A 14,126-nucleotide genomic window follows, 5' to 3' on the forward strand; every position below is an offset into this window, starting at 1 on the left:
GAAAGGCTGCGGAAAATACCAGCCGCATGCTAAATAACAATGGACAACTTGAGTCAGTGAGGGGACTGTCGACAGTCTTCAGACCAGCCAGAGATGCAGTTGTTTGAAATCTTCACTCCTGTGCCATTCAGGAAGGAACAGAACAGGGGGAATAGTGGGTGAATGCGCCCTTGGAGAAAGTTTTCCATATCTTATGTGTGTGTGTGGTGAGGCTGGTGGTATAGGTCATAGAATATATACACAAAACTTTGGGATAGACCACCACATCCTAAGGGCATTCAAGTGTTTATGATGCACATGATTATAAGCCACCCACCATCGCCTCTCTCTTAAATACCCTAAAAGACTTACAGAATGTGTACCAGCAGAGCTGTATATATAATACATAATTCAGATAAATCAGATTTAGATATATGTTAAGTAATAATCTCGCAGAAATTCACTTAAATTAAATTTCTGTTAAGTCACCATCAATCAACCAATGAGTTAACACAATGGTGAGTCTATGGCCCGCTGATGAAAGCATCTGCATTTGCAGTATTACTAGAAAATTAGATCTGGGTGTCCGTAGAAACATTTGCGGGAGAGATCGTAAGCGGCACACAGTTAGCGACATGTTTTCCGTTATCCAGCAGTAGTTGTTCTGCCAGAGAGGGTCGGCAGAGCTAATGCAACACAACAGACTCTCTCTTATAATACACCTATGTCTTCAACTCATTTGTGTATGAAGTGGCGTCTGGTTGCAAGTTTTAGGCTCATACCAATGTTGATATTTGAGAGTTGAAAAATATTTAGTTGCAATATCTTTTTGAAAAGGATACCTTAAATCCCTAACTACAATATATGGACTAAGCCAAACACTTAATGAAAAAATGAACTTGTCAGGGCTCTCTGGTGGAATTAGCTTATCTGCAATATGCTAATTTTGGCCAAAATACTTGCCCAGCAATTTATCAGTTTATCAGTAACAATGAAATTAAAGTCTAATTCATCTCCCATCCAATATTTTATACTGTCAATATCTGCCTTTTTTGCATCAGACATGTTGTCTTGTCATGACTCAGGTGTCATTAATAACATGAACAGTATCTCTGTTCTGTTCAGGTGTCCCAGTAAGTCATGTCAGTGTGGCAGTGAAGCATCTTGAAATGCCCACAGAAATAAGTTACGTTTGGCTTTTGTTAAAAAGCTATTTAGACTCAGTAAAGCATTAGAAATTTTACATTGAGTAAAATTAGATTGTGAAATTCCCAAAAGGTGTTTGTCTTTTTTACAAAGGATGAAAATTCCACCTGTAGTGGATTTTACAACAGTGTGGTTTTTTTCTTCCCCTGGGTGGTGACTATAATAAAAACTGTAATATTTTCAGGTCCTGGGGGTAAAGCACTTTGATGAAGTGTGAGTGAGCGTTTGCACGTTTTTCTCTGCTTCCATAGTATCGGTGAAAAACAATGATTATCCTCTCAAGCAGAATCAGAAACACATGTCTATCACAGTATGAAATCTGTGGCAATAAAGCTTTTGTGGCTGTTGAACGCATGTAAATTGCATTAAGTCATCAAGAGAAAAATGGTGATATGTTGCGAGGGCATACGCACTTGGGACTTGTGTTAGATCAAGGACTTTGAAAATTCGTAGTGAGGTATGTAGGCTTCTTACCTCTTCCAAGTGTACTCCCTTGTGTCTGCTACATGCCCCTCCTTCTCTGGGAATCTGTCTCAAATCAGGTTTGGAGTTCCTCAGCTGTTTGGCATTTGAATTTTCAACATTGAAGTTAGAATTTTTTTTGAACTGCAGCGGTTAAGACAAAACATTTTCACCTCATTTGAAAAAACAGACCATCTAACCACTCGGTACCAGTGGTCTTCTTATTTTTTTTTTTTTTTTTAATGGGAATTTTCTCTTTTTTGCTGCATAAATATTCTGCACAGTGATCTCAGTTTCACATGCACCTCTGACTTTATCAATTTCTCAAATTTGAGAAATTAACAAAATACTACATAGAGAGAAATAACACATACAACACATAATAGACATACAAACATTTCTCCTAAACATGTGTGATCATTTTGTTGTGAAAACATTGCAGACCTGTTAGCTTAGTCAGGATGATAACATGGAGTTACACTGTAGGATATCAAGCTAACAAAGTCCTGAAAGGATAAGTCTGGCATTATTCTGTATTCATCTCATTGTCAGTAAATCCCATGAAAAGACCAAAACCAACAATGTGTCAGTGAATCCCAACTCTGTGGCTGTCAAGTCCCAGCCAATTTAGTCCTGCTGCATTTAAAAACAGGTTTCAAGTGCATATCAAGTGTTTCATCTGTCTTTGTAACAATACATTTCTGAAACAGCAGGCCACTGTGGTTTGTAGCGAATGTTACTCAAACAGGACTAAATAATGTATTTAGAAACTATTTCCACGTCGATGTTACACTGATGAGTATTTACAGAGACGTTGTTTGTGGGATCAACACAAACTAAACTACAGTGGCCATGTGCATAGTAATGAATGAAGATGTCATCCAGTGCAAAAGTGTGTTTTTGATACTGACAACAATTGACAATAACGGAGTTCTATGGCAAAGAGGAATAAGCTTCATCAGGCTGTGGATACATAGACTTTGTTGGTAGATCAGTTCAGTTTTGGTTTTGGGAATTTGCTGACAGTAATTAAAAAAAAAAAAAAAGTTTGCATAAGTTAGCTTTTGCCATCTGATTTCTTTTTTTCCTCATTTTTCCTTCTTCAGGGATGCTGGTGGTGATCGTACTGCTTCTCATAGCCATCATAGTGATCGCTGTGTGGCCCATGTAGCGGACGAGGACAGCGGTGATCGTGGACCTGTGCTGAACGACTACTTCAATGACCAGAATCGTTTATGAATAGTTTAAATCCTTCCCATGTACAGACTCTCATTTAAACTCTACTTCTCATATTTTATTTTCCAATTCTTCCTCCTCACATCAAGACAAAGGTCATTGGAGACTGTCCAATGAAGGCAATGTGAAATCTGAAGTCCTGAAACAGTTACATTTTTTCTGTACAGTAAGTTGTTGGTTGGGTGAAGGGCAGAAGACCCTTTTTTAATGGAATATATTGCTTAGGTGTAAATTCTCCTCTTTAATGGTTGTTCACTGTCTGGCTCATTAAATGCATCAAATAGTTAAATTATTTGGAGGTTTGTGAACCTATTTTTAGCTCGGACTGTTGGACTGTGGCAAATGTTTACCCAACAGTAGGACCTCCCTCAGGTAGCAGGAGCTTTCCTCTCATAAGTCTGTCTGTGGTCCGGCCTGAGGCTTACGCTGGGTACAGTAATTCCACAAGCTCTGCAATATTCACACTCATTTATATTTACCCATGCATTACTGTAGCAGCTGTAATGTTATCATTTGCCTTGGGATTTTATTACGTTTATAGAATAGCTCTCAGCCAAAACAAACAGCTCGGCTGTGTTACTAACATGGTTGTTTTCCTTCCTTGTAAATCAGTTCAGGTTGTAATTTCTAATAAATGACAATTTTCAGTTAATAGTCCCTGGACTCCTGTTTGTCTGTGTTAATTCTCAGGACTTACTCTGCAGGATTGCACTGTTTTGTAACTTGATATTTAGCTGGGGTGAACCTTTGGCAAAGCTTGAACACACTAGTACCCCTTTTCATATTTCTATTGCAAAATCTGCATTATATTGTTTTGTCAACTGTACTTGTAATGTTATGAAGTGGCAACCGGTAAATGGAGGAAAGCTGACCATATGCCTTTATTAAGTATTAACTTAATAACTAAATAAATAAAGAATAACCATTCAAATCAACAGAGGCGAATGGTTTTTCATTGTATCAAGAGTTTATTTCAACTGAAAATCTGAATTTAGTTCTACCAGGTTGGTGTGTTCAGTAGTTATTTCCTTCTTTAATGGCAACAATCTAAACAACCACAAACAAGTAAAAAAAAAGAAAAAAAAAAAAAAAAAAAGTTGAAAAAGACAATAAAATCCACAATGTCTTGTGTCATTAAATATATTCATATATAATAACCATAATATATTAGTACGCATTGTAAAACAACATTGCAAAAAGTCTTGGCAATGGTGACAACTAAACAACATTTACAATTCATAGTATGAACACAAAGCAATGCTTTGACAGGTGTGTGTGTGTGTGTGTAGCATTTCATCAGGAAGCTTGTCAAACCATTGCTCAGGAGACAGATGTAAAATTTACAGCATGAGGCTACAGAGACTAAAGAGGTGTGATTACAGATTACATTGTGCCAAACAGAAAAACATGTAATGTTATGGTTTTTTTTTTTTAGATGAACAATGAAAGGTGGGAACATGTAAATATACCGTATATGTGAGCGCTTGAGAAGCCATCAGCACGTAGCATCATGATGGACTGGCATAGCAATCATTTGATTGATTGAGCAGAAAAAAAAAAAAAAAAACACTCCATGAAACCCCAAATATAAAAATCAAGAAGAACCTCAGCAACAAGGTCATCTGTTCTTTTTATCTTACAATCGAACCCAGGTGATTTTTATTTCTCATTGTTTAAAAAGCACCTCTTGTTTGTCCTCATCTATGAGGCATTTCTGTCCATTCACAAAATTCCTGGACAAATTAGTAGGTTTCTGGAATAGTGGAATCAGAAATGGTTACCATTCAAAACAAAGGAAGTAAAGGTGTATTGGATTCAAACCACGTGCCTTGAAAATATCATACAATGCTTTTTTGAGTTGCTTGTGCTGTGGGACAGTTTAACAGGTGCTAAATGTGATTTTGGGGGAAACAACAAATACCAGCAACATGAAACATGCTGCTCAAAGTGTTTTGGGACGGACCAAAAGGAACCCCAGTTTATAATACTTCAGATACACTGTGGGCTTTCACAAACCTGAGCTGTGTTTTCACCACACATTCCTTAGAGAATTCCAAACTGAACTGCATAAAAATAAATGAGCAATGTGGTTTGAATCGAGCAGCGTCAAGTGATTGCAATTCACCCCTTTTCTCCCTGTGCAAGTGTTGAAGTGAAGAGAATTAAGGTGACAGGCCAATGGGAGACTGCGGCTTCTGACTGGTCGCACAGTGTCCTTTTAGTGAATGTACAGTCATGCATTGTGTTTGCAAAAGAGTGTGCGGACTGTAACGGTATTTATCCGCCATCCCATAGTACTGTAGGAATTACTCCAGATGAATGCAAGCCAGTGTGAAGTGGGGAGGTGGGTTTTTGAAAAACACAGAAGTAAATGTTGAGCGCTTTTTGAAGGCGCAGCTTGCAGTGAGGTTTTCATTTTTCTGCACGAGGATCAGTTTCTGCGCCGCATGAGGTAAGGGAATTATTTTGCTCGTGCTCATTGCTCCCTACAATCTGCATTGTTTGGATTGAATCGAATGTCTTACCTGAACGTACTGTTCCACATAAAAATAGTAGCCATTGGCGTGGTGCTTTAATTTTCATGAGCTGGTGTGAAGGAATAAATTTCTAAAGAGATAAATCACACAAAAATCTGCAGTGTCCTCTAAGAACATGCAGTACTTGCAGCTGTACTGTAGTGTACTTTCACCCACACAACAACAGTGTTGCATCCATTTTGACTTACCATGGGTAACATTCACAGCTCTGATTTTTTGGTAGAACAAGTAAATATTGTCACTAAAATGTAGATGGAATGAATATAACAAAAAACATTTTTTTTTTAGCCCATTGAGAACTTGTATTCATTATTATGTATTTCTATTAGCTTTACCCAAGAATAACTCATGATTTTGTGAATAGTTTAATACTATTTTTTAGAACAATCGGTGTGGCCGGCCTTTTGTTAAACTCCTGCTCGAGTTGTGAGATAAAAAAACATTTAAAAAGTCACAGTTACTGTAAGTACTGAAAGTGAAATCAGTGGTTTTAAACGCAGTCTGTCCTCCAAAAAAAAAAGGTGGAAATTTTCCATTAGTACCACGAGCAGCGCCAGTTAGTCAGCTGAACATTACAATCTCAAATGAGAAGAGTTCACATGCAGGTTTGTACAAATGCTGAACCACCGAAATTTCACCAAGTCTGAAGGAGCAAAAAGGCGAGTAAAAATACGCTCAAGGTTATTCAGGTCAAAAATGCTTTTGTGAATACTGTCTTTTATACTTGGGTCTGTTTGGTCACCTCAGTGTTCTAAATTTGTTAAAGTCCTGACAATTAAAAATGTGGGACAACATATTTGTTCTTGAGTTGCAGATATACCTAAATTTGTACAACAAGGGGATGGAATGGCGACTAGTTAAATGTACTATGCATTTGTGTTGCTTACAAACAATAGTGTTTATGGCACAATTCTTAACAGAGGAAATCTTACTGCCTCAATCAGATCAGTGAAGACTTTTGATGAAACAAGCTCGCTTCTTAGCTAAGAATACAATAAGAAAACCATGCAGAGGCAAAATTGCAGTGGTAATTAAGTGGCTTTTTTTCTGTCATTTTTGCACCAGCAGAAAATGTCCATAAAATTAAAACATAAAATATAATGATTTCATACTGAGATAAAGAAAACACAAATAACTTTATATGCTGGTAATAGGTGCAAATTCGGCAAATCCACAAGAGAGATAAATCTCGAAGTAAAATAAACCATAAAACCAAATCTGCAAGGTGAGCTCCTTCAACAAAAGTTCACTAGAAAAACAAATCATCCTAAATAATTCTCTTCATGCTTCTACACAAAAAAGCAGCGACATAAACAGTCTCTTGTCTGTCCGTGGTCCTCTGTCTGCCTCTCTTTCACTTTTTTTTTTTTTTTTTAAATGACCCGCTCAGCTTTTCTCTTGAATTCCTCTCCCTCTCCGGCATCCTCTCCATCTTTTTTCCGCCTATGGCTTCTTGCACTTGCCTTTCTTCTCGCGCTGCTGGAACTTCCTGAGCCTGCGTGCCCACGTGTCCCTCCACTGGATAACCAGGCTGCCTTTGTCTGCCACCACTCCGCTCTGCCCGGGGGAATCCTCATCATTCCCCAGCAGCAGATACTTCTTCCCAGGTTTGATCTTTGGACATTTGCAGGCCACGTCTTTGGCACGGACCCACAGGAACTGGTCCCCGCGGCGGATGCGGCTCTCGCCCTGCTTGTAGACGGAGATGATGTTGACGGTGAACTTCCACCACTCGCCAGCTTTGTCTGCCTTGAGGATGTGCACCTGGACAGCTGCACGGTGAAGTCGGGAAACAAAAGAAATGAAGAATTATCACTTCATGTAACATTTGGTACATTAGCCTGACCGCAGCGTTTACTTCCTCACTAAAAGCCTGCAGCCATTCTAGAAACTTCATGAAGCTGTAACTCAGCACTTTGAGCTAAATACGGACAGAGCAGGGCTTCCTGCTGTGCATTTACCTTTTCATTTCATTTTGTTTCCAAAATCTTTCTTTTCTAGGGCAATCCGGGAAGAAATACTCCTAGCCTTCTGAGCCAAAGTTTTCCCTTTCAACACTTACTATTCCACTGAATTTTCTCTGCCATTGGATATTTATTGGGGTTATTAAATAAGATACAGCGGGTTAACTGACCCCCAATCTCCTGCACAAAGATATGCAGCTATTTTTATTATTTTAATGAGCACTAGCTCCATGTTTCAATTTGCTGCATCAGCTATTCATTTAGGAGTAACCACCAAACCAAAGATCTCTCAATGTCACAATGGAAGGAGAGGATCTTTTTTCTTCCAAACCCACTGGCCTTTTTTTTTCCAACAGTAGCAATTATTCAAACATCAGCACACTGTCCTCTGTAACTATGAGCGTAGGGTTGGCAGCTACAATCACGTAGGGCACAGTGTGGAGAGAGGCTGGCAGTGAGTGTTTACCCATGCTGCAGCAAAAAGAGATCATGTCACAGTATCCAGAGCTCTGAGGCTTGCTGAGAGGACAGGTTGATTTGGCCTCAGTATCCCCAAAAGCCTCTTAGATTTAGGATTTCTGTGGTAGCATTGCATTAATGCAGCAAAGAGTCTTACAGGGTCAGTTCTCTTTAAACTCTAAAAGCTTGTTGAATGGACAAACAGCCTCTGACACCCTGCCGTCAGGATCACAGAACAGTTTTTGTAACCTTCAAAAAAATCCAACAAGCTTGCCTACTTGTCCAGGTGTGTGGTGGTGAGAAAGTAAGCAGGATCTGAACACCTTTTTGAAGCTCTCTTTTGTCACCCGAGCACCTGAGTAAAACCCCATGAATGCTTTTGGGGAGAGAGACTGTCCTGAATGTTATCTCTATATATGTTTCACATGTCTACCCCCTCTGTATAACTGCACGCCTTTTGACCAGCCTTCATATGACCATTTGTTGTCTGTAGACACTGTAGCATGACACTTCATATAAACTAGTTTGTTTCAAGCACAACTTTGCCTTAAGTTGTATCACTTTCAGCAGTTTCATAGCACAGGCTTTAAGTTTTGCTTAAGATCTGTTTACACAATTTTCTTGTAAACTTTCATCTGTGTACCTTGTGGTATTTCTGCACTTCTGCATAGAGTTTTCTCTCAAAACAAGTTGGTAGAGATGTCATAAGCCGATCCCAAAGATTGTTTAACTGGAATGACTCTGTGCATGCTGTAATGGATTGGTATTTGGTCTTGTCTGAGCTCTACTCTGTTTTATCCACCTAAGCCTTCTAATGTTGCACCACAGCTCCCCTTTAATACAGCCAGAGATCTTTGGTGAAGACAGAGGCTCCACTCTGTAACACCACAACAGTACAATCCCAGTGGATTGAGTGTTCCTGCAGTAATAACACAGCAGATAAACACAGCAGAAATGCTTTAGGGAACATCCAGCTTGATGTGGGTGTCAATACTGGCTCAATTATCATCATTTTTGTCTTCAAGTTAGTATCAGCTGCTGATAACACGGACAAATCAACTAGATTTACAAACGGTGATAATGAACTGAGAAATAAGAGAACCGATAAGATCACAGAAAACCTCGGTAAACCTTCGTAAACGGGCACACTTGTAAATCCCAATAAACTGAACTCATGTGGTTTAAATACTGTTTTTATCGTCAGTGGAAAAGGCTGGTCTATGATATACAGCTCGGCATGCATTATATCCATTACTACTGACAGAGCAGTGTGATTTGTAATGTGATTAGGAGGCAGGGTAGGGCTATTAGAGACGTTAGCTGGAAAGACACTCAGTGATATCACATGATGAATCAACTGGTATGGTCCTCAGGGACAGGGAGGGATGGAGGGAGGGAGGGAAAGAAAGAGGGAAGAGAGGGCTGCCTCTCATGGATCCTAATCCAGCATGTATCAGTATGTATTATATTGACCACATCTCTATTAAGTTCCATTATACTGCTCCTTTACGTACGGGACAGCTTTTGAAATGAACCGCTGTGTTACAGGGTCACTGGTTTCACCTTCAGTGTGGAGCTAATGGAGCTGAACATCATGGCAGTATTAAGAGGATATCCTGTGCTCAGGGAAGCTTTTCATCCATACAGGTTGGATAACCGCCTTGGGAGTCACAATTTATGGGAAAGATCTAAACTGACTCTAAAACATAATGACTTGGGAAACGACACTTTTCCCTGTGTCCTTGTGTCAACAGGACTCAGTGGCTGACCTGGTGTGACCTGATGGTGACCTAGGCACCGCCTTGCACCTAACAGCTGCCACCAGGTGCTGTTCTCTGTTTGAGTTTAATCAACAATCACTGCACACTGAAATGCCTAGAATAGTTGTAGCCATTTCTACCCCCTCCCTACATCCCACTGCCTCCTCTGATTCTTTATGGGTGTCTGTATATCGACCACAGAAGCTTGTAGCATCGTTTCCCCACGCAGCATGGAGCCCAGCTCCCCTGCTGATCTTTTCAAAACAGTCCCAAACTACGGCTCTCTGGACTTATACTGCTTTACGTTGTGTTTGACTTTTCGATCAGCTTCACTGAGCTCATGTGTGGTAAATACTTTACAGGGATCTTGTTATGGTCTGTTACGAATCTTGAATATGCTGTTGCAAACTAAGGATGGATATGACAAGCAGCTTAGTGGTGCTCATGTACATTGCCAGCACAAAGCCCCCCTGGTGAAGGCAAGGCGAGGAGAAAGTGGATTACACAGAGGATGATGTAGCACGTAAAACTAATGGTGGACAGATGGATCAAATAAAATGTTTTAACAACAACCTGATTACAAAAAAAAGGGATAAACATGTTTTAAAAAAAGTATTTACTTTGAGAGCAGGAGTAATAATCTGTTGTTCTTTTATATATGAATATAATATGAATATATGAATTTATATGTGAATGCATAAAAAGACTGCGTTCTAACAGGACAAATGAAAGAAACCTTCCCTCCTGTCGCTGCATAATTAAAATCAATCACTCCACCTCAATCTCTGCCTCACCCCGCATAAAATTATCCTGCATCTACACACAGCAAACATTGGTGCAAAAGAGGAACTTCCATTTGTCTTTACTTGGTATTATCTCAACCATCAAGTACCAGCAGATATCCTACACTTCATAGCTGCACAACACATGCCAAATCATTTGGGAGGCTCTCCTGCCTTCACTCTTGTAAGATACACATACATGAGGGTACTCAGTGCCGTGTTGAATGATGGTTCCTCCAGCAGGACGTCCTGATGTCTTTTTTTTTTACCTCTACACTTCCACCTTAGAATAGTTACTGCCTGATGCATTCAGGCATCACATAAATCTTCTCCTGATAAATTTACAGTTTGCTATCTTTAAATGTAGATTTAGACTAGAAATTGAGCCCGATATTTAAAGGTTCTGTCAGAGTGTCTGCTTTGTGGCCAAACCAAAGAAATAAACCCAGCCATGACACATTCATGCATGAACTGATACATATTTCAGAGGCAAGGCTCTTCTCATGACATCAGCAGTAAGGTAGGCATTGGTGGAAGAGGAGGTGTCTATAAGCTGACCCCCTAACTCCTCCAAATCCCTGCAGAACAAAGCCAAGGCCTGTCTGTCAAGCTGCTGAGGTATGCTGCAGGATGCTGCTGCTTGGTTGACCGGTTCAGCAGCCTGACTTCAATCAGGGAAGGGGACAGAGGGAGGGGAAGAGGGGAGAGGTCATACGTCTTATCCACACCTTGAATGGCGTGGCGGACGGACGGTCACAGGAATGCAGCGAGAAACACTTCGATTGTGGGGGAAGTGGGCTGCCTTAATGAGGACCTCTTAGAGACGACCCACTGTCAGTCACACTGTCTTTGCTTTATCCGCTCGGGTCTTAAATGCCCCCCCCCTCCACCAACACACACACACACTCCTCTGCCCAATTCTTTATCCTGCTTCTTTCTCTCAAGCACCCTTTCTCTCCTTCTGTTTTTGTGTTTTTCTGCTTTCTCTCTTCCTCCTTGAAGATCTGTTGTCTTCTGTTTGATCCTTTGTCTCTGTCCTCAGAGAGCTGGAGTAAGCCATCAGTAAAGTGCCTCCCCTGTAAACTATATCAGCTCCCCGGCAACGTGCCGGACTGACTGGGATGTGTGGGATCGGAAGGATTCTGAGCCCACAACTTGGCCAATAAGGAGTAAACATATCCCAAAACAAAAAAATGTAGCGTGCTACATGGCAATTTTACTGAAGTTATGAAAAATATATAAAAAGTTACAATACAGAAAGTTTGACACACACTATTTGTTCATGCAAAATAAGAAACAGAGCCAAGTCAGTGAAAAAAGAAACAGTGTTTCTTCCATCAGACCACATGTTTTTAAGCTTTCCTGTAGAAATGAATGTTAATCCAAGTCATTGAATAGACTGTGTGTTGTCTGCTGACTCACCGTAATCTTTCTTGCAGTACTTCTTCATGTTGATCTTCAGTTTGCCTTTAGACGCTTTGCAGTAAGAGTCACAGTCTGCAACAATTAGAACGCAGAAGATACAGTTAGGCGGAGGGAGAAGACAAACAATAAGTAATGGGGGGGAAAGGGTTTTGTGAATTTGTTGAGAATTTATTGTTGTGGGCTGAAAACATCCTAGCATTCAGCAATTTTCGAAACATGAAAAAATAAACGAAACAAACAAACACGTTGGTGCGCAACCTTGTATAAGTTGCAAATCCATAGCATGCACAGCTCATTTTTATAAAAATCTGTAAAATTCTGTCAATTTTGTGAAATAAATTCAGGTTAAAAAACCAAGACAAAATACAAATGAATAAATGTAAGAAGAATTACAGTAATTATCGATACACTGAATCATCGCAGTTGAAAAAAATCATGCACTTAAAAATCAAACGTAAATGTTTTGAAATTTCTCATTTTGTAATAAATGTGTCAGGCATAATTGCTCTAAACGATCCCCTTCAATATTGTGGAAAATGTTTACACTATAGATTCAAGTTTAATTCGTTTCATTTTTGATAAATTTAAAAAAATGTTTCACATGTCTGAATATAGTGAAAAATATATTGTAATGTCTAATTTCCAATAGATTAAAGTGTGTGGAAACTTAACACAGCTGCCTTGGCACCACCTTTAGGAGAACTGTCCTGATGGTCTATGTCTGTCCTATTGTACATTTTTGGGTTTGGACAAGACTTCTGCTTTGTGCATATTTGTTTAGTGAAATACGGTTTTAGTAAAAAAATAAATAAATAAATGAAAATACCAGCAAAAACAGATATCTTCTTTTTTCTTTTCAATAGAGAGAGAGAGAAATGTTCTTTAAAGAACAATAATGCTGACAGGACCTCTGATCCACTGGCTGACTGGCTGACACACATCTGTGGGGTTTGATTGTGCTGTTTAATGCTGTTACTGAGGGGCAATTGCTTCAATTACCAAGAGTGGGTGTTTCGATGGAGGTCACTTTACTGTCTCGCCATGTCTATAATCTCCATGTGTGATGGTGAGGACCTCTGACTGGAGCTGATGGTACCAGCAGCAGTTTAGGAGAAATATAAATCACCACTGCCATCTACCCACTCATTCCCCGTCAGACTGTGGGAATGAGTCAGGCTGGTGCAGACCACCCTCCACCCACTTCAACCCCCACCTCCTTCCAAATCTCACCTCCCTTGTCACCTCAGCCCCCGACCTCCCGAAAAAAATAACCCTGGGATCACTTCAAGGCCCCATGGAGGACCATGTCAAGCTTTTGCATTTATTGCAGTGTGGACGGGGGGGAAAGAGCGCAGAGGGCTGGCAGCTATTTGAGGGAGTAGAAGGTGGGGGGTGTGAACGGGGTCAATGCCACACAAAGGGAGGTCAGGAAGGAAAAATTAGCCATCCATGAAGCGTTAGGCAGAGGACCCTTCTTGGTGGTGGCGTCCGCTCTGGAGTGAGCAAATAAATACCTCATGCAGGCAGAGGGGTCACCCAAACCACCTTGTAGCTCACACACACACACACACACACACACACACACACACACACACACACACACACACACACACACACACACACACACACACACACACACACACACACACACACATTCTTGTACATGTGTGTACACAGTCTTGTACTTTGCTGATTTAAGCTTGATTTATCATCCGGACAGCAACCTCCTTTATATTTGCTGGATACAGTTGAAAAAGAGTTCTGTCCATGAAACCATGTTGACCCTTAAGATGAAGATTTGCAAATAAACAAGATAAGTGTGTTCATATTCAAGGAAACATATTTCTCTTCCACACCATTGTACTGTACTATATCTCCACTGATTGAAGTGTTTTTAATTATTGGAAGCAAACTGTTATCATAACTGTTACAAACTGTTATTTTTGTCGAGGAGTGACCACACATGCATTATAACTAACCCTGGTTCTTGTCAAAACAGATCCATGAGGATTTGCATATGCCATCAGTTTTATGATAGATTACCAGGAGGTGAAGGAGGCAACAGTATATCCCTCCCTCCAATTTGCTGGCCCCAGCAATGCGGAGAGTACATGGCTTCAATGATTGCCCCATGCTATGCTGTCACGCTGCCAGACATTTACAGTGTGGGCCAACATTACGTGACGTGAGGCCATATGATGGAGACAAAAAAAAACCCAACTTGTTTTCCCTTTTCCCCTGCTCCTTTAGTGCTCTCCCAACTGGCATAAATTGGATCCAGAGTACTGATTTGGTTTACACTTCGGTGCTGCAAGT

General features: G+C 40.2%; 2 protein-coding genes across 3 annotated transcripts in view; one reads left to right on the top strand and one right to left on the bottom strand.

Moving 5' to 3' along the window:
- Positions 1-3,736, top strand: part of stx8 (syntaxin 8) — a 40,928-nt gene extending 37,192 nt beyond the window's left edge. The window contains exon 8 of the mRNA XM_070827984.1: positions 2,754-3,736. Coding sequence (XP_070684085.1) covers positions 2,754-2,818 — 65 coding nt within the window. The 3' untranslated portion in view covers positions 2,819-3,736. The remainder of the gene's footprint in view (positions 1-2,753) is intronic.
- A 3,051-nt stretch (positions 3,737-6,787) lies between these two features.
- Positions 6,788-14,126, bottom strand: part of ntn1a (netrin 1a) — a 59,292-nt gene continuing 51,953 nt past the window's right edge. For both annotated transcript variants that reach the window (XM_070856544.1, XM_070856543.1), the window contains 2 exons: positions 11,808-11,882; positions 6,788-7,192 (listed from right to left, as the gene is read on the bottom strand). In XM_070856544.1, the coding sequence (XP_070712645.1) occupies positions 6,864-7,192; positions 11,808-11,882 (404 nt within the window). In that variant the 3' untranslated portion in view covers positions 6,788-6,863. The remainder of the gene's footprint in view (positions 7,193-11,807; positions 11,883-14,126) is intronic.

Source organism: Pempheris klunzingeri, chromosome 3 (assembly GCF_042242105.1).
Source record: "Pempheris klunzingeri isolate RE-2024b chromosome 3, fPemKlu1.hap1, whole genome shotgun sequence".
Taxonomy (NCBI): domain Eukaryota; kingdom Metazoa; phylum Chordata; class Actinopteri; order Acropomatiformes; family Pempheridae; genus Pempheris; species Pempheris klunzingeri.